The sequence below is a fragment of the Manis javanica genome, chromosome 11 (genome assembly GCF_040802235.1).
Source record: "Manis javanica isolate MJ-LG chromosome 11, MJ_LKY, whole genome shotgun sequence".
In the NCBI taxonomy this organism is placed as follows: domain Eukaryota; kingdom Metazoa; phylum Chordata; class Mammalia; order Pholidota; family Manidae; genus Manis; species Manis javanica.
In genome coordinates, this window is record NC_133166.1 from 36382556 (window position 1) to 36404344 (window position 21789).

General features: G+C 36.4%; 1 protein-coding gene across 11 annotated transcripts in view; it reads right to left on the reverse strand.

Annotated features, from left to right (window-relative positions):
• Positions 1-21789, reverse strand: part of SOX6 (SRY-box transcription factor 6) — a 622190-nt gene that overhangs the window by 8270 nt on the left and 592131 nt on the right. For 8 of the 11 annotated variants that reach the window (XM_073216251.1, XM_037026991.2, XM_037026993.2 and 5 more), the window contains 2 exons: positions 12068-12301; positions 9290-9506 (listed from right to left, as the gene is read on the reverse strand). In XM_073216251.1, the coding sequence (XP_073072352.1) occupies positions 9290-9506; positions 12068-12301 (451 nt within the window). The remainder of the gene's footprint in view (positions 1-9289; positions 9507-12067; positions 12302-21789) is intronic. The other 3 variants (XM_073216253.1, XM_073216252.1, XM_073216255.1) reach the window with 1 other exon arrangement.

Genomic DNA, 21789 nt, shown 5'->3' on the forward strand with positions numbered 1-21789 from the left:
AGAGCCAGAATTTGAACCTAGGTCACTGACTTGCATTTCATCACATTTTGTCTTATAGACATTCAAACAGATACACTATGCTCCCTGTATCTCATAAAAAGTCCTGATTTCTATAGATCCTGTGGTACTCAGCTAACACTAAGCACCTGACATTGGTCCATTTTCTATGATGCTCATGGTGATTTTTGACTGCCTCAAGGAAGAAGATAATAAAGGAATCCAAATCTATGCACAGAAAGATCTTATAAAAGATCCTCTCATAGGATCAAATTCAAAAACAGCATGCTTCTACCTCCTAAATTTGGAGCAAATTAACACAAATTAAATTTCATGCTAACTTGCCCAAGGCAGTGAATACTCATTAAATTTTTTACTGAATTTGGATAACTAAAATAAAAATATTGTTTCTTTAATCACATAATGAGTGTAGAATAAAATTTTTACTGCAATATTAACCCATTTTACAGATTTTGCAACTTGGCGAGCTAATTTAGAATATAAACTCTACAAAGCATACAGAAACTATTAAATGGTATACTTCCTTTTCACAAAGGGTATTTTCTTTTTACAAAGAACAGATGGCTATTTTTGCAGTATCTTTTAATTAAAATATCTATTAGATAAATTCAAATTGAGCTCCTATTATGTGCCAGGGATAATACTTAGATGCTTTCACATTATCTTCCTTAATCCACATAGTAATAAGCCTGAGAGGGAAATCTTATTTTCTATTACAAATGAAGCAACCAATTAAGTTACAGTGAGTTTAGCTTGTTTGCTCAAGGCCACACAAGTATCACAACCAGGAGCTGACCCTTCTTTATGTCACAAATTGTCCTTGAGGGTGAGAAAGGCAAGCTCATGCTTGTATCAGCAATACTTAGTAATCTGAATTAGTATCAAACTCTTCTAAACTGGGCTCCAGGAATTTAGTGGTATTTAGACGTTAAGCTGGTAATAGAACACTAAAAACAAACAAAAACAAATAAAACATTTGTAAGCCTTACTTTCTGAGTGAGGCACATATGATATTCAAAAGCCTACTACTGGATGATGGAGAGAAACAGACTCTATCACCCACTTAATACCCTATCTACTTCCTGCCTGGTCATCCCATTCATTCCTTAAAGATGTCAGCTGCTGGCTCACTGTTGCTGTCTCTCCAACCTTACTCCTGCTGTAATTGTTGATAATTCACTATTTATATAGATAATCATTCTAACACCTTGCAATCTCGGTTTTGTGACCTCCTCCCCACTGTGATGACCTGGCCCCTCCTCTGTTAGTTGCTTACTCTTGTCACACAGCAAACCTTGTCATTGCCTATTGGAGCCCCTTCCAAATCTCTGTTTTAAATATCTCACCCTCTGACCACCATATCTTATCTTTCCCATCTTCTTCCTCTAATACCCCAGTTCAACAATGCTCCCCTCATGAAGACCTACAATTCCTTGATCCTTCAACCAATTTTTACTGCCCCCTCCCTCCTCCTTGTGTCTTCACTTACTTCTTTAGCCAGTAAAAATTCTGCGGTTAATCACTCTCTCAGAGACACTCCGCACTCTCCTGGCAAAACTAACTCTGCTTATTCTGTGATTACTCCCTGACAGCTGAACTTGGCTTGAGAAAACACATTACCATGCTGACTCGTCTCTGCATTTACGAGCTTGAACTTAAAACTGGCCTCAGCTGCTGTTCAGCCGTTGTATTGTACTTCTTCCTAGCTCATTCTTTCTACTCTTCTAGTCATTTCTTACCTTCTCAGCTCACTTCAAAGATCCAATTCCTCCCTCATCCTCACTCTCCATTGATAACCTGGCTTTCCATTTCATGAAGAAATTAGAAGAACCGTAAGAAACTTTTCACAAGTTCCCACCATCACATTTATCTATCTACCTCTATCTGTGCTCCAAATTCTCTACCTTCCTACATTTTCAATCAAGTCATAATCCAATGTAAGGCCAGCCCTTTCACTTATGCACTGAATTTATCTGCTCTTGCTTAATAAGTACCTCTCTCCAGCAACTGTCTCTTCCATCTGTATTATCAATTTTCCCTCTTTCCTGAATCATTCCCATTAGTACATGAACATGCCATAACCTCTCCTTCTTTAAAAACAAAAACAAAAACTTTCTCTGTCTACAAAAAACAAACACATTCCTCTCTAGCTACTGCTCTATGTTTCTGATCTTCTTTAAAGCAAAATTCTGAAAGATAAGGTATATTCATTCTTTCCATTTCTTCTACTCAATTCCTTCTTAAATCCACATCAATCACTCCTAACACTCCTAACAGCTTCTAAAGGTCATACTACCAATGGTCTCCACATTGTTAAATTCAAAAGTCAGCCTGGTCCTTATCTTACTGACCTAGGCTATAAGCAGTATTTAAAACAGTTGATCACTTTCTCCTTGTTGAAACACTTTATTCACTTCCAAGTTACCAGACGCTCCTGGTCGTCTTCCTATGTCATCAGGTGTCCTTCTAAGCCCCTTTGCGGCATCCGCCTCATTGCCTTGACATCCCAGTATAAAAGTACCCAAGGACTCAGTCCTTGTACCCCTCCTCTACCTAAATTCATTTCCTTGGTGACCTTGTCCAATTCTGTAGCTCTAAATATTACTTATGTGCTGACAACTCTCAATTTTATATTCCTAGTTAGCACTATATTCCTAAATTCCAGATATATATGTATATATATAACTTATTTGATTTGGATGCCAAAATACCATCTAAACCTTATAGGCACAAAACTGAAGTCTTCATCATTTTCCCGTGTGCCCACTCCTCTCATGCCCTTCCTGGTCTTGGTTAATGATTACTTCATCTTTCTGGCCATTCAGGCCACTGCTTGATAACGATATTCCCCTCAGACCTCATGGCCATCAATCAACAAATCTTATTGGTCCACTCTCAGAAATATATCCAGAATCCAACCCCTTCTTGCCATTTCCATCCCTACAAACCTGGTCCAAGCCACCATCAACTCTAATGTGTTTTATCGTAAGAGCCTGACACCTTACTTCAGGCCATGTCTCTTTAGACAGTTCAACAAGGTAGATAAAGTGATCTTTTTAAAACCTAAGTCAGACCACAGTACTCTTCTGCTTATAATCCTTCAGGCCATCCTCACTCAGAGTCAAATTCACATGGCCGGAGTCTTCAAATGGCCAGCAAGTCCTTTCACAATTTGGCCCCCTGTTACCTCTCTGACACCTATCACCCTTTGCATCTTAATCTGCTCCTACACTCTGGCCTCGTTCGTGTTTGAATGGGCAGAGCACAACCTTTCCTCAAGACATCAGCACTTGCAGTGCCCTCTGCCTGGTTAGCATCTGCTCCCAGGTAACTGCCCACCCTGCTCCCTCACCTCCTCAGGTCTTTGCTCAAGTGTCATCTTCTCAGTGAGGTTTTCTAGAGTTACTCTGTTTAAAATTATATTCTGTCCTTTGAAACTCCCTACCCCTTTCCCTACTTTACTTAATCTAGGGCACTTATTACTGTTTGGTATTTATTTATTCACTGGTTAATTGACTTCTGACTTCCCTACCAAAATGTAGGCTTCATGAGGACAGGAATTTTTACTGACAGAGCCCAGAGCTTAGACAGTGCCTGGGATATAGGAGGCACTCAATAAATATACATTTAATACATGGAATGAATGAATGAACAAGTGAATGAATGAACTAGTGAATGAGAGGACAAACAGAAAGTCTGGCAACCTATTCTAGAGAAGAAAGGATGTAATGAGACTAGATGTATGGGAGGGAAGGAGGTGGAGAAGGGATGTGAATAAACCCTCTTTAAATGCTTGAATGATTGTCTTTATAAATAACAAAGAGATTTTCTCTACAAGAGACCAAAGAAGAGCACTAAACCAATCTACAAGGTAGCAGAAAGGCAGATTATGGCTCATTAAGAGGAAAGAGCTTCCTAGCATTAGGAGATGTTACATAAAGAAATTAGCTCCTTTGGGAAGTGGTGAGCTGTCAAGCCTCAGAAGAGCTCAAGCAGAACTTAGGGAGGACTCCTACAATGGCTGGCTGCTTGACATATATGACTTCCCAGGCCCCTTCTAAATTACCACTGATTCAGTGGATGCAAAATCATAAGCTAATTGTCATGCTGGTCTTGCTATCTCATTGTGATTATCAGCATAAAAGAAACTGAAACAATTAAGTGAGCATAGCTAATTATACTTGAAGAGGCCTGGATTTCAAGTGTTTCCAAAACATTCCTACCTGTCTTACGTATGTTTACTGCCAGGGAAAATTCTTGTGCTAGTCTCCTTCTTTAGTGTTGAACATTTCCATATCCCTGCCCCTGTATTCATGCTATCCTTCACAATGGAATATGAGTCTTTACACCTACTTTCCACCAGCCTGACCCTACCCAAACCTCAAGTCTCCTTCCTCAAGAATGGCTTATAGTTGGCCCTAATGAATCGTACTTTCCTCCTCTGAACTTTACTTGCTTTTGTCTATAGAATCAAAATTAGTACTTCATTATACCTTATGTACAGCACTATGCAATGCATTCTTTTGGTGAGGGGGTTAGAAAACAATAACTTGCTAATCTATTCATGTATGTGTCTGGCTTCTCTGACTATTGTGTACAGAATGAATGTATCATGTGCTATATTAACTTAGTACAGTGCTGGGCACATAGCTGGTTTCAAATAGGCCTTTACCAATGGACTGACTAATCAATTAACAAAATGGAAAATCCAGCCAGCCAGCTCAAGCTTTGTCTATCGGAAATTACTTTCCTAAAGAGCATTTTTCCTTCCTTTACAGATCAATTGCAAAGTCAAAATTCAAACACTGCAGATTTCACAAACAGTAATAGCTGGCAAGTATTGGGTTTTACAAATAATGAATGTGCACATCAAAACAAAAGTTGTAGATATTTGTAAAAGTATGCTCACGCAGCTGATATGAGCAGAGATGGCTAAGTCCCCCTCCTTCCCAGCCCAAGGGAAGAGTAGAAGCTGACCCTGCTATAGCCCACCATTGTGGTGTGGTTTCCAAATCACAAGAATATTTCTGGAGTATAATTCAGCTCTCCAATTGCAAAGGAACAACATATATATTTTGGCAAAGCCTTCTTGTTTGCTGATCCTTCAGACCTTTACAGCATCTATAAACGAAGGCAACACAGTCTGTTTCATTTGGAGATTAACTGTGCGTTCCGCATCTTTGTAAAGATTGCACTGAAGAATGGAAATAATAGCAATCCTTCTACATTACCTATTAGAGATTCTAATCCAATCCAGCTTTCACTAGAGGAAGATGAATAGTATGGCTATTCTATGCTAATCAGTTATATTTATAAGTAAATATGGTTTGATTCAACCTCTTTAGGATTAACATCAAAATGGCAAATGTACAAATCATGTATAGAGTAAAGTAGTAGAATGTAACTCCTTGTAATATGAAATATTTGGCATGTGGAATTATTTTCCTAGAATAATACTATTTACTCATATTTGGGGCTTACTATGGGCCAGACACTGTTCTAGGCACTTACTAAGTTATTCAATCTTCAGAAGGGTCCAATGTTGTATTATTGTCATCGCCATTCTATATCTGAGGCAACTGAGGTACAGAGAATTTTAATAGGTTTCCCAAGGACCAGCAGATAGTTCAGAGGAATAAGGATTGCTGTACATTAGTTCCTAGAGTCAGGAAGAAGTAAATCTAGCATTGAGCCCAAACAGTCTGGCTCAAGAACTGATGTTCTTCACACTACACAACACAGCCTCTAAACAATTTGTAGGCTCCAATTGAGAGGTATGTGTGATGGTGAGAAGGACATATGTTCCACATTCACATAAGCCTGGTTTAAATCTTAGCTCTGCAATTTACTAGCTGTGTGGCTTTGGACAAATTATTTAACATCTCTGAACATTATGTTTTTCAAACCCATAGTGAGGATGACAATACCTAGCTTGTAAATTTGTTATATTTTCAATAATCTGTATAGTTCACTAAGCACAGTATATAGCATATAGTAACAATTCAATAATTTCTCAATGTTATTACTCAAAAGTAGCCCTAAATTTAATATTTTATAGTATCTGAATAATTCTTCATTAGTTCACAGGTAGATTATTGAATAAGCTTCAAATAAATGGAAGTACATTTGGCCATAGTTCTTTGGGAAAAGCCAGTGTTGTAGCTATATGTATCCCAATGAATATCACTTCAACATTAATTAGTACCAGAATTACTACAAAATTCTAATACTTAACCTGTCAATTGAAAGGGTTAAATCCAAGGTAACAGCCAACTTTACTCCATTTCATATTATTGATAAATTCATTTCATCTTAGCTAAGTAAAAAAAAAGCAAAAAACTAACTCACTGAACCTCTAGTTGTAACAGCAGTGTAAATGCATAACAATGTTGAGCAATATATACAATTTTATTGGCTTGAAAGTTATGCATGTCTTTCCCAAATCAGCTATAAAAATTGATCTCACCCCCATTCCCTCAAGAAGTCAATAGCAATCTTTGAATTTCTTGTTTGCCTTTCCCTCTTGTAATAACCCCACATCTAATGAAGATGAATTTTCAAAGATGAACCCCAGGGAGTTAATAGTCTATCTAATACAGTTACTTAAGAAGGAGTATGAATCCAGCAGAAATAATACCTGGCTTTATAGCAAGTATTACCAAAGCTGAGCAGAATAAAATACTTAGCACTGAAGATTAATGAATGAGAGATTCTGGTCATTGCCTGCACACCTGTAAGCTCCATTTCACAGCCTAAAATGATCCTTTCATAAAGGACCCCTCACAGTACCAGGAACAAGATCCTTAGTCTCTCAATTTCAAAGCTCCTTTTATGCCACCGTCCACCACAACCAAGGGCCTTATATCCTTCAGGTTCTAGGAGCTCTTCCTCAACTAGCACACCATACTCTTGACTGAGGCAGAATAGAGCTAGGAGGCATATTTTAAAGCAAGGCTTGTAAGGACAATTCCTCAGTTGTTTGGCAAATCCAGAGGCGGAGACCTGGATTTAAACCTTTGCTCTTTCTTAATTTTTGGCAGCCATTGGACCTCTTGAAGATTCAATTTCTTTATCTTATTTAGAAAATTCTGTGATTTGTATACAGAATTTATATATTTGTATATTCTGATTTGTTTGTTCTAAAACACCTAGTGTACAGTAAACACTCAAAAAATGATAGACACTATTGAGTTGTTTTAGTTTTTTTCATTTTGTTTACATGCATTGTTACATATTGTATTAAGGTATCGTATTTACATGCAGAGTTGTTTCAATGTACTCTCTGATAAAGGGAACTTAATTAAGTAGAATTTCTGTATCTCATATTTTCAAGTAAGTATCAGGGAACTAAAATGGCACCTTCAATAGCCTTCCTGACTATGGCAAACTATTATGCATCACTAGATACACAGGGGACATGGTGGGAAGAAGGGTAGGAATCACAAAGGATCTCAAATTTAAATTTGGGATTCTCTGCTCAAAAGAGATTATATACTAATAGGACTGAAAGAAGATGCTTATCACACAGTCTTAGATGTGTATTTGTTACATATGACTTTACTTCCTAAAGTGCACTATGGTGGTATTTTTTTCATAAATCCTCTAGCATGTGATCAGCCCAATGAAAATGCATTGTACTTTTGGTGTTAAAAGCATGACTTTTTTTTAAGTACTTTAAAAAGTATTGCTTCATTGAATTCTCTAAACAATCATGTGAAATGGGTACTATTACCTGATTGATTTCATACATGATAAGACAGAATCTTAGAGAAGTTAAACAATTTTCCCCAGTAGGTGGTACAGACAATGTTTGAACCTCAGCAGTCAAACTCCAAAGCCCTCATTCCTTCTCCAGAACACTCTGGTGTTGTATAGATTCATAACCCTGTGGGTAAAAGTGCAGTATTTCTAGAATCTCTCACCTGGCCTTAGTGCATCTCCATATCAATAGGTGTTTCCAAGGGGTGGAGAGAAGTAGTTTATCTCTGTATCAATAAGTGATTACAAGGGTAGGGGGAGTGCGGCATGTCCCCTTTTGCAGCCAGGTCAGAGAGACACAGGCAGTAGAAGTGAACAACTGCTTGTGAGCAATAAACAGGTTTCTCCCACTTTATTTCTCCCTTTGGCTGATTTTGTCCTCAAAGGTTATTTATCCCGGGCTGGGAACATATTTTCCCCTCAGAGTTACAGACCCACAAAGCTTTCACTGGCCTTCTTTTTTTTTTTCATTCTATTTACTATTCCAAATTAATTTTATACTTATAAAGACATGCTTCTAAAATCAGCTTTTTGTCCATGAGGCTATTTATTGATAATGAAAAGGTGTCTCTTTTCTTCACCCCTGAGTGAAGTTTTCTTATTTCGCTGGCAAAGCACAGCTCCTCAATTCTCCTTCCAATTAACAGTGAATACAGTTCTCACTCACTCCACTTGTCTCTCTCAAGCCCTTTCCTGAGTGTTTTCCCAATCTGATTCCAGCTGCCTCTGGCTGATGCGTCCAGAATGATACTCTGGTTTGCTAGCCCCCTGTGTTTCTAGGTCCGGGTGTGCCGGACCCTCCAAGCATCTGCATCCCCACTTGTCCTGACTACTGTGGTTACAAGGGGCCTCTTTTGAATGCAGACAGCCAGTCAGCCAACTTGAAATTTATACCAGAAATCTATTACCTAATTTTTAAACAAAATGACATGAAATCAGACTTGAGGATATCAAAAACATGTCTAGTTTCTGATTTAAGTAAGAAAATCCACATTGTTACTGCTTCTACCACAGAATAATTTACTGCAACAGGAGTTCTGGATATTATGCCAAAAATGAGGTTCTCTAACCAATGTCAAGGCCAATTATCTTGTGGTAGATCCCACAACAAAAGCAGACTATTGTGATTAGACTCAGAAGCACCAACCAAAGAAGCTGGATAGCTTCTGGGGATTTCATAAGATTAGTTTTTATTTTTTTCTCCCTGTGTGTCTGTTTAAATAAACTACCAGAAGCTTTGTGTGTGGGCACTGAATGCCTTAGATCAGTTTGGGAGACAGTGAAAGAAGTGATCAGTTGGGAGTTATCTGTGGCAGGTTTGTTCTGAGCTGAGTAGGAGATGTGCTGCCAGGCTGTGTGCTTGTGACACTGCAAAGATGACCAGCACCAAGCCCCTCAGTATGTCACAACCAACTCCCTTTCCTAATTCTGTCCCAAGCAAACTGATAGTGGCCATCCTGCAGCCTCTTACTAGGAAAGGCAAGCCTGGGAGGCTAAATTCAGGTACACTTACCCCACAGTAAAGAACTGCCTCATCTCCTGCCTCCGAGACCGCATCAGCTGCTTATACTCCCCGATCCGGAGCTTTTTGCCGTCAACAATGCAGGTGCGTTTCGGTCGAGGCTTGTATTTATAGTTTGGGTACTTCTCTAAGTGGATCTTGCTTAGCCGGGCCTGCTCTTCATAATAAGGTTGCTTCTCTTGGTTGGACATGGATTTCCAGCGAGACCCTAGACATTAAAACAGATTTTAGTATCCAAGTGGTCAAGGTAACATATTCCTGGCAAATACAACTAGATATACCTTCTCCCTGCATCACTCAACTGAGCTCTGAGTAGCTCCGATTACCACATACCATGGAGCCTTACAACCAGTCTTTCAGACTGCAGAGCAAAGAATAATTTTACTTGTGATACATTTATTATGTTATTAATCTCAGTGATTTAAAGCTGGTGCTACAGAAAGTACATTGTTTTAAAACATGTCTTTGCAGCTTAAAGATCACCTTTGACACCAAAGTCTTCCCCCCATCCATCTGCCTCTCTCTCTCAAGATGGTTGAAAACCTCAACTTCCTAAAACTACCTCCAAATATGACAGGATTCTCTTGATTCCAGAAATTCAAACACCTCTCACACTCCAAGCAGCTTTAGAGAGGCCATCCTTGAAGAGATGTCAGCAGATGTTGATATCCTTCCATATATAAAAACCTACTGTGCACACTGACTTCCCTGGCAGAGAGTAATTAAAGCCTAAACTCCACTTAAGAAGTTGTAGACTTAGAACCGGAAGGCACAGTTGGAATTATACATACCATTTTCAAGTACTATAAACGTTCATTCAAGGATATGCCAATGAGAGTACAAAAATTTTTAATATGGTTTATACAGGAAGAAAGAAAAGTATTCACTTCTCTAATATTGTTTATAAAGAATTATCTAAACACTTGACGAAGAAGGGATGTGTTTTTTTACATGTATCAAATTGCATTTTTGTGTCTCGCTGGTGAATAAAGTGGTAACAGCTGTGCTGACTGGATGTTAGCTATTCTTCAGTGGAGATTTTTCATACATAAACAAATGGAAAAGTTGTACAAATATTCTCTGTAGCCAGCAATATCCTGGTCTGCTTTTATGACACATCCATCCCCGATCTTTCCTGATTGTTGTGCAAAAGTTGTGCAGGAAGTCTATGCAGATTGGTTTCTCTGTTCTACTGGCTCTCAGCAGCCTAAAGCCCCATTAACAGAGGATTCTTGGTGCTCTTGAAATGCTTGTGCTTAAAAGGTAACATTTTAATGAATACACTTACTATATCCTCAATAACTTTTTTCACAGAATGCACACCAATAATATAGATTCCCCATAGCTGCCAAGATGGATACAGAGAGGTTCTGTGCCCATCTGAGAGCCTACTATTAGTGCTACTAAAATGGCAAACAAAAATAAAATAAATGAAAATTTTAAAGTTAAATATCAAACTTTAAGGACAGAGAAGCATTGGTTTTCTTTTGAATGTCTATTAATTAGGAAAAAAAATGTAATATATCCTTAAGAAGCATTTTGGTTTGATAGGTGTTTACATTTAAAAGAATAATATACCTAATGCAGATCTCTGAAACTCCAGAAATAAAACACCACTTAATTGTAATGACACTGAATATCCATGTTGAAATTTAAGAGTCAAAAGGAAAAATAGGAAAAACTTGTATTTTAACATGTCACCACTATTTGATCTTGTGTATGTTTTAAATTTTCTTAGAGGCCACTGCCTCAAAATGTCTCAGAATCAAGTTAAATTATTTATACAATGACAAAACATGTGTATTTGTGTATGTCCAGATCACCGATATTTACTAAGGTTAAAATATTTATTGCTTTTGAACAAAACATTTAAAAAATGAAAACCACAGTTTAAGTCCCTAATGTTTCTCGGCTTCTTAAATGGCTCCCTTTGAGATTTTTGTCACATCATGACAGCTTAAATAGAACAGTGCCTTCTGTGTTTCTTTCTTTTTAAAGAGGAAACATGTTGACTGTAATGCTGCATGTTGAATAAAATACGTTCAATATGTTGAGCATAATAATTCCAAACTGTATAATCTTCACTAGGCAAGCTCTACACTAATAGAACAAGGCTTGGGTTTAATCCTGAGAAATGGGAGACTCATTCTGGCAATTCAGCACACGATGGGCCTCTGCCCTGTGGTCGATGTGTTCAGCTCACTGCTATGAAATTTGATCTAGTCATATAACATTAAAGCAAATGTAGTTTTATTTTATAAGTTTTAGAGTTATCATTAGAGGCACTGTTCTACTCTCCATGAATGTCACACTATTTTCCGGGCTCACCCCTGGTCCTTGATAAGTTCTTTCAGAGGAACATATGAACCCAAGAATAGTGAAGGAGAAAACTGTAAGGTCTGTGAATATATCCAAGGTTTCAAAGAAACTTGTGAATTTAAGGAGACTGAATGTGAAAAGGAGATAAAGCTTGTCTTCATGATTCCTGTGTAACAGGGACCCATAGAGTTGCCAAACTCACATATTAACATTATTTGTAGTATTAATATACATAAGCAGTTTTGTCTCTAAAGTAAGATTTTTGTACTCCTCTGGCACCCAGTGGATGTAATAACTCATAACCCTGAATCCCACCTAAGTGGGTGTGGCGGGAGGGGAGTGACAGAGATGATGAGAGAGTCTCCTGTGGCAGCTTGCCGAGTTGCATCTAACTTGCACAAACCAGTCTCCCATATGTGTCAAACTATACCCACCCGCTGCTGCACTCACCTAAGATTTTGCTAATGTTGGAGTTATGCATGTCGGGGAAGGCCTGAAGGATTTTCCTCCTCTCATCCTTCGCCCAAACCATGAATGCATTCATTGGTCGCTTGATGTGGGGCTCGCTGCTGGCCCGGCTGCGGGCATCCCTGTAGACTCGTGCTTCAGCCACAGTGGCACCTCCTGTTGGCCAACAATAATACTGCTGTAGTTTAGCTGCAGAGCCATTCATTGCTTTACTTCCTGTAATGTCAGGGCAGGAAGAACAACATGGGTGCAAAGCATTATTATCTGGATAATGTAACACAGCTTCCGCCTGGTTCAGCTGTTTTCCTTAGGCCCTTCTCTTCTCTTTAAGTGACATCTTAGAAACAGAAGATAATTTCAAATGACAGTTTTGCAGGCCCTCCTGATGTAGGTCTCAAAGATACACTGGACAGAATTAATTTTGTATGCTTTTATACACCTAGTACATTTTTACTACAATCAGTTTCAGGAGATGATGAAGCAATGACTGGCATTGTTTTCAGTAACCTTTCCTGCTGTGATTCCTCTCTTAAAAAGCGGGCTCTTACCTATCATTTTAGCCTCACTTGCCAAAACCTGTAGCCCCTCCAAACTACCTCTTTCCTGCAAACAGTATTCCCTTCCACAGTACTGTGCTTGGCCACTGCTCTTCCCACTTCCTGGAAACCCAGTCCCCAACTTCATGCTAAATTCCTCTCATCCTTCAAGGCCTATTCCAATGTGGTATGTTTCCTGAATTCATTCATTCATTCAATTAAAAATATTAATTGAGCAATCACCACGAGTTAAGCTCCTTTTTTTAGGGAGTTCGCAGTTCAGAGGGGAGACAGATGCCAAACAGACAATTATAACAGAGTACACTGTGAGTGCCATCATACTGAAGTAAACAGGGTGCCAAGAGGCCACCAGACAGCACAGTCAGCTAAGGCCTCTTAGGAGAGATGTCATCTAAGCTGAATCTGGGAGGATGAAAAGGAATTAGCACATGAATAAGGGAAGGTGGTAAAGACTGACAGGAAGAGTAATTCAGGCCAAAGGAACAGCATTTGCAATGATGCTCCCTAGGCTGCATTCATTCTCCTTTTGTTTATGCTCTGTGCTCCAGAGTAATTGTTTAGGTGACTCTCTCTCCCAAATCTTTCTACTCCATCCCCAAAAATATGAGACCTCTAAAGTTATGCTGTATTCTTCTGTCCTCAGGATTTCCCCAATAATAGATACTCAATAAATACTTATTAAACAAAAGATCGGTTTTCCATTCATATGCAAAAGTAGTAGACTAAAAGGCATTCATTTCAAGAGTCCTGATATGTTTTTCTGCGGTGTAAGGGTAGTTTTTTAACATCTACCTATGAAACTCTATCTAAATCCCTGGTATTTTATAGTTTCCAAAGAGGTGACTCTAGTAACATACTAGGTTGAAACTCCTTGAGAATATGGCAGGAACTGCCTCTCATTTACTGCTGTGTCCCTACATTCCAGTAAAGCAGTTGGCATACAGAGTTTCAATTAGTAAAATATGTTAAATAAATGAATGTTTGAATAAAGGAATGAATGAAGGGATAAACAAGCTCTTGCTTGTTTTCATATACCTTACTAGCACGACACATCTGTGTATAGAGTTTGCAATGTGACTACTAAATATCTACCTATAGATTGAGAACTTCCATATTTAAAGGTAAAGTGCTTGGACTGATGGCCTCAGTCAGGACTTCTACTGCATAAACAGGAAAGCATACTCCAATAGTTTGGAAGCAAAATATACATTAAAACCAACAGTTCCACTTTTTGGTAAAAAATAAATCCTGTCAGTTCAGTGGGGTGGTTGGTTATATAGGAACAAAATGACCTAATTAATCTCTGGCCCTTCTACTCTATTTCTAGATACCTTGATTAAATAGAAATTTGTTTGTGTCAGAGCTAGTAATAAATTAAATAGAACATTAAAGTATATTATGTGGCAAATATGGCCATAATTTATAGCAAATGAAAGATAAGATATAAAGGGCTTAATTGGTTAATACTGTCAATTCTTTTCTAAACATGAGGGAAGAAAGAGGGGCCAATTTCTGAAGACCACGCAAAAATAAACTGTTCTGTAAAAAGCCCTTATTTTAGGCCTACTAGACAGGATGATCCCTTACATGAAAAGTCTCAGATCCCAAGATGCATAACTAATATGCTACCTTTTTGCCACCATATCCACAGTACATTAATTTCATTTAAAATGCACTGACCATACAGGATAAATTGATTTCACTTTATATGGGTTTGACAGCCATGTTTATTGTGCAGTGAAATGTAGTGTAGCTTCCAGCTGACAATATCCATCAACACAGGGCAATATGCTGACAGCTGGGCCAGATGAAGGCATACATTACTCTGGAAGTGAAACACTCACTCAGATACGACAGTGTCTTCTCCTAAGGATCACCATGGTAATTTATGATGCCCTCAGTGCCATTACTTTACAACTGACATGGATTCAGCAATTTATGTACTTGCATGCATACATATAAAAGGAGACAGGCTTGTGGAGAATGTCAGATGCCAAAACATTTCAATATTATTCTAAGTTAACTACAATGCCACAGGTGATTAACATTTGAGATCTGCTTCTACTGTCACAGCTTTCTCTCCACCTCTAGCAAAACCAAATAGCTTTCATTTATTTATTCATTTAAAAGATGTATTTCATTGTGAATGGCAAGTTTTAATCTCTTACTAATAGAGGTCATTGTGGATTTTTAGATTCTAGTCTTAGTAGAGCTTCTGCTCTCATACTAATTGATTCTCCCAGAAATGTCATACGTATGCCCAATCTCTCTCTCTCTCTCTCTCTCCATCTCTCATTCCGTACCACAGTCTTAGCATGTCCTTCCTACTCTCTTCTACCTTACCACATTCTACCATTTCCCAAGGAACACAGCTCAGAGCTCATGTCTCACTGCATGAACTGACCTTACACTGACCTTGTCACCTCCTCCCATAGTACATATTATCTACATGATGCTTCCTGACACTGAATTTAATTACACAGCAGATCTCTAGGACTCACAGGAATGCTCCCAGGAACTGAGAAATTCAAGCACAGCATATAGTACAAAAATATTGAATTAAGAAAGGGAAAATATAAAATGCTCCCGGGCATATTAACATATCTTTTTTCTTGCCTCCTCTTCTCTTTTCCAAGGGGAATCAACTGGGAAATGGATGGGGACATCCTAAGTTAAACAAGGAATGTCATACTGATGAACTAACATTTGGGGAGAAAAGACTTATCCAGGGAAACCACGGTTTGAAACCATTTTTAAACTGGACCTGACCTGATATCTGATCACAGTCAGAATTTTAAGGAAATATTAAGAAATCACATAGTCAAAAAAATATTTTGAAAGTGCCCCTTAACTCTCCTAAACTTTGCTCATGCAACAAAATGGTTAGGGAATTATTGTTGCAGCAGTAGAAATATATATGACTTGGATATGTACATATAAATTCAGAAACTTAAAAATGGAGATTGTGTATTATAGAAGCCTTTTTAAACAGATAGGAAAATTCTATAGAACACTATAGAATTATTTTCAAAAGGCACATTATTAGTCTGAATATCTGAAGTCTAAAATCCACTTCCTATTATTAGGTCACTTTACAGTCTACATAATCAAGTGTGATATATTGCTTCGTTCATTTTTTAAAATACCATCAAGTTTAAAAGAAAAAAAAGGCACTCCATTCTAAAATAGTCAATGCTAGGGAATGTTTCACAATTCTGAGTCAGCTTCTTTTACTTTTAATAGCAGAGGGATCATTTGTAAGTTCAGTGTTCATTATACATCTTGAACATAGCATGGAAAGCAGTTGGAAGAAGCTTGTACCCCGGCTATGTATCTGGAGACTACTACCTACTACCTGACCTAAAGTCCTTAATTACCAGCAACACATTCCTAAATGACAGTTACTGCAGGCCAGGAGGTCTTCACCACACCAAGCACCACAGGAAAGCACTGGTTCCTTGTACTCCAGGAATTCCTGCTCACTCCAACTTCCCCTAGGGGTTTTGGATTGACTAATTCATCCTTTATCTCCCATATCACAGTTTGTGTAAAGTAAACTTTCAGTTAGATAAAAAAGAGATAGGTACTCTATGGAGAGAAAATAGAAATTGCCAAGGCAAAGCTCTTGAGGAATCTGTGACTTAAATAATTTAAAGAGAAGACAGAAAGTCGAGTTTTTCCAGGCGGCTTGGAATGAAGGCCAGTTTAACCATCATAGCCTATAGCAAATGGTCCTGAACTAATCCTAGAGAGGCCCTCTTTCTGGATAAATTCCAAGGGTTATGTGAGTGAATGAGTAAGTGTTTGCTATGTCTCTGTATATATATATAAAGTTCTCCCTTAGGAGGAACTCTGGCTAATTCTATAATGTGCCTAGTAATCATTTATTTATGCATTAATTCAGCAAACACTTCAGACATATTTTAGATGTACCCAACATTGTAATGGGGTATACAAAGAATAATAATACACGTGCCTTGTTTTTAAAGGATTTGGTCTAATGAGGGAAACAGATACATAAATAGAAAATTACAAAACAGTATAAGTGCTGACAAAGGTAATTTAAAAATACTATGAAAGCAGAGAAAAGAATCTATTAATGTTGGAATGTACAGAAATGAGTATCAGGGAGGCTCCAGACAGGAAGTGATGCTTGAGCATCATCTTAAAGGAAGAGTAAGAATTTACCAGCAGGTATGAATGTGAAAGTATTCTAGGATGGAGAAACAGAGTAAATAAAGGCACAGAGTTATAACAAAAGCCTGGTAGGTTTTAGGGACAAAAAGAAGCTGACTCTGGTTTGGGTTTATAGAAAGATAGGGGAGTACTAAGAGATGAAATTATGAAAGTAAGTAGGAGCCAGATTGCTAAGTACCTTGAATACCAAGCCAAGAAATCTTTAAGTTTTTTATGTAGGGTTTTGATATGAACAAATATATTCTAGAAGAGATTAAAGTGCAGACTAAGTGAGAAATTACCGCTGATTAGTTTTAATAATTATTAATGAATTGACAACAAAGAATAGAGAAAAATAAGGTAAATAAATACTTCCTCACAGGTCCATTAAAGGTTATATTTTGTCAGACAGAAGGTGATACATGCAAAATGTTGGCACAAAAGATTCTCTTCTGGGATCCAGTTCTGGATGGCTGATGAGTTTGTATCAGACTAACCCTCAAGCAGATAATAATAGTAAACTCTGGAAAAAATATGAGAAAAGAAGGAACTGAAGTCACTTGAGATCTAGCAAAATTAAGAAGAAACTGGAGAGGATTCTATCTTAGAAGTAAAGGAATTTCACTGAGTGAGATCCCTGTGTTCATAGCTTTTCCATGAGGACATGCCCCATTCTGCACAGCATGGAGTGACTAGAATGCAAACAGAAAGTCAGTCTTAACTGGCTTAGTGTGTCAGAAGGGAGTTTGAGGCTCCCAAGTGGATGACCCCTGAACTTCCAGGAATAGGGAAGACTCAAATGATTCCAGTGGATAGCAGGGCTGTATAGCTGAAAAATCTGAGAAGAAATCTCAGCAGATACCTACTCCAAGGGAAACAGAATTTGGATGTACATCCTACCAAGTTAGAAGGGATTTAAAAACACTTTAGGCTTTCCACTGAAACCCTAGAGGGGCCATTCTTCAGCAAGAAAGACTATATGCCAGGACTACAGATTCACCCTAGGACTAAAGACAAAACTGAAACAGACTCTCCATATAGTGCAAATCTAAGCTTCCATAAGTTCAGAATCAGTAATAATTTAACTGCTTCCTAGAACAAAAATTAACATACTTAATACCAGAAGATAGGAGAAACCAGAGTTTCTACAACTTATAATTCACAAGGTACTATATATAATAAAAAGTTACTAGTTGTACAAACAAGAGAAGTGTGACCCTAAGACAAAAAGAAAAGTCAATAGGAAAAAAAAAACCCCAAGATGACTCAGACAGTGTAATTAGCAGACAAAAGCTTAAAAATAACTATTATAAATGTGCTCAAGGACTTAAAGGAAAAGACTATCATAATGAAGTTAAAAAACAGGAGAAACTCGGCAGAGAAATGAAGCTATAAAAATAAACAAATGGGAAGTCTAGAAGTAAAAAAATGTATTGAGATGAAAATTCACTGAATGGACTTCAAAGTTTGGGGTGCAGATAAAAGGTCAGCAAGCTTGAAAATACATCAAAAGAAATCATCCAGTCTCAAAAACAGAAAGAGAAAAAAGCTGAAAATGTAAACAGAGACTCATTCATATGCAAAACACTATTAAGTGTCCTAAAATGTATAATTGAAGTTACAGAAAGAAATGAGAGAGAGAATCATGACTGAAAAATATTTCAAGAAACACTGGCTAAAAATGAACTGAATTTGGTGAGAAACTTCAACTTATAGGTTCAAGACATTCAGATTAAAAAAATGCAGGCAGAATAAATACAAAGAAAATTATATATAGACACTAGTCAAACTGCTAAAACCAAAGACAAAATTCCAGAGGAAAAGGACAAATTATATATAAGGTAGCAATGATACAAAAGATGTCTAGGCTGAATATTCATAGTAAACAATGAAGGCTAGAGCATTATAGAACATCTTTAAAATGCTGAAGGAAAAATCCTAAATCAATTCAGAGTTTTATCCAGTGAACATATGCTTCACAAGTGAATGTGAAATACATTTTTAGCTAAATAAAAGCTGAGAGAATGTGTTACCTTCAGACCCATACTAAAAGAGAAAGTCAAGGTTCAAGAGAAATAACATTTTACAAAAATTAAGTCTCAATAGTAATAATAACAATAGTTATTTTTATTATTATTATAGCATTCATCTAGGCCAAAGGAAGGAAAGGAAAAAGAGAAGGACAAAAATTGAAAGAACAAATAAAAAGTAAATAGAAAATTTTAAGACTTAGGCTGATCAAATTTATTGCATTAAATATAAATGAGTTAAAAATCTGGTTAAAACCAGAAATTTTCAGAATGCATAAAATAGAAATCAATGAAATAGAAAACACATAATCTATAAGCCGAAAGTTAGTCATTTGAAAAGATCAATAAAACTGATAAATTTCTAGTAAGACTGATCAACAAAGAAAACAAAAACCAGTATTTGGATTGAAAGATGGGATTTCTTTATAGATACAACTTACATTAAAAGAATAATAAAGATGTATTGTGAATGACTTAATTCCACTAAACTTGACAATTTAGATGAACAAATTTCTAGAACTAAAGTTCACTCAAGAATAAATAGAAAATCTGAATATCCTTGTAGCTAATAAAGAAATTAGTTTTATAACCAGCAATCTTCCCACAAAGAAAACTCCAGTCCCAAATGGTTTCATAGTAAATTCTTTAAGAATTTAAGGAAAAACTAATAATCATCTTGCAGAAACTAAGAAAGTAGAAGAAGAAAGAACATTTCCCAAATTCATTTTTTGAGACATCATACCCTGACAGAGATTTGAACATAATTGCAAAACTTTATAATAAAATGTTAGCAAATTAAATCCAACAAGATGTAAAATGTATAATAAATCATGACCAAGGAGGATACATCCCAGGAATGTAAGATTAATTTAAGATGTGAAATCAGGCAATGTAATTCACAATATTAATAAAAGAAAAGTGAAAAACATGATCTTCACAATAAATTCAGAAATGATGTTGATGAAATTCAATAACAATTTATGTTAAAAACTTTCAGGAAACTAGTGATAGAGGGGAACTTCCTCAGTCTGGTAAGAAGCATTTAAGAAAAACTTGTAGGAATCATACTTCATAGTGAACTACTGAATGCCTTCCCTCAAGACAAAGAACAAGGCAAGGGATATCCACTCTCACCATTGCTAATTAACACTCTTCTGCAGGTAAATAAATAAAAAACATACAAGTTGGAAAATAATAAGTAATGTTCTCTGTGTTCATAGATAGTGGAATTGTTTACATAGAAAACTCTAAGAAATCTACAAAATAATTACTAGAACTAAGAAGTGAAAGTTAGCAACATTTTAATATGTTATAAAAAAACAGAAATCAATTGTATTTCTATGAACTAGCAGCAAACAATTTAAAATAACTTTTTAAACTTAAATTCATAATGGCATCAGAAATGAAATACTTAGGAATAAATTTAACCAAAAAAAGTGTACAAAAAAGTGTACAAAAACTCTACACTGAAAAATAATACATTTGTGCGTTAAAGACTTAAATAAATGAAGGAACACATGTCCATAGATTAGAAGATTCTGTATTGTTGAAATGGCAATTCTTTCCAAATTTATCTATAGATTCAACCCGATTCCAATAAAAATCCCCAAAAGACTTTTAGAAATTGCATCATTCCATATGATGCAATATTTCCATATAAAATATTATATGGAAAATAAAATCAGTAATAACAGCTGAAGCGAAAGGGTGATTCAAACTACCTGATTTAAAGACTTACAGCAAGAAGTACTTCATAACATTGTAAAAACTAGAGTAATAAAGAGAGTGCAGTACTGGAATAAGCAGACAAATAGAACAGAATAAAGAGTTCAGAATTAAACCCTCACATATATGATTATTTTCAATAAAGACCTAGGCTGTTAAAGTGGGGAATGATAGTCTTTACAACAAATAGTTCTAGAATAAGTGCGTAAGTATGTGGAGAAAAGTAAGCCTTGACCTCTTATCACATACTATACCCAAAAATTAATTTGAGATGAATCATAACAAAACCAAAAGCAAAAATTATAACACTCCTCAAGGAATACATAGGAGAATATTTTAGAGACCTTAGAGTAAGCAAATAAAACACTAAATATCAAGAAAAATGATAAATTGAACTTTATCAAAATTAAGACTCTTCATCAAGTTACTGCTAAGAAAATGAAGTGTCAAAGCACAGACTGGCCAAAAATATTCACAATACACATATCTGACAAAACTTACATCAAAGATAAATAAAAAATTTACATGAAACAACATCAAAAAAGTAAACCATCTAATTTAAAATTGGACAAACACTTTATAAAAGAAGTTACAGTTGTGGTCAATAAGCACATGAAAGATACTCTGTATCATTAGTCATAAGGAAAGTTCAAATTAAAACCACAATGGCATACCATTTCCCATCCACCAGAATGTTTTATAACACTAACTACTGGCAAGGATATGAAGCAACTGGAACTCTAAAATGTTGGTGGTAGAAGTGTAAAATAGAATAACCATTTCAGAAAACAATTTGGCAATTCCTTATAAAGTAAAATATATACTTACCTAAGACTCAGCAATTCCACTCCTAGGTACTTGCCCAAAACAAATGAGAACTTTGGTTCAGAAATATATTTATATAAGAATATCAAAGCAGTTTTATTCATAACAACCAAAAACTGAAAACAACTGGAGAATGGACAAATTGTGGTATAGTCATACAATGGGATACTATTCAAAATAAAACTATTGTTAACTCTTAGTTAAAAAAAAAAAAAAGCAAAAATAAAACAGAAAGCCAAACAAACAAAAGTGATCTTTTTTGAAAGGTTCTTTTCTCTGTGGACCTGAGTGAGTGGTATATTCAGGCCATGGTGAACTAAAAAAGATGGTCTCATTTACCAATGAATTATTAAGAAGGGCAGGAAAGCTTTTTAATAATAAGAGACAAATA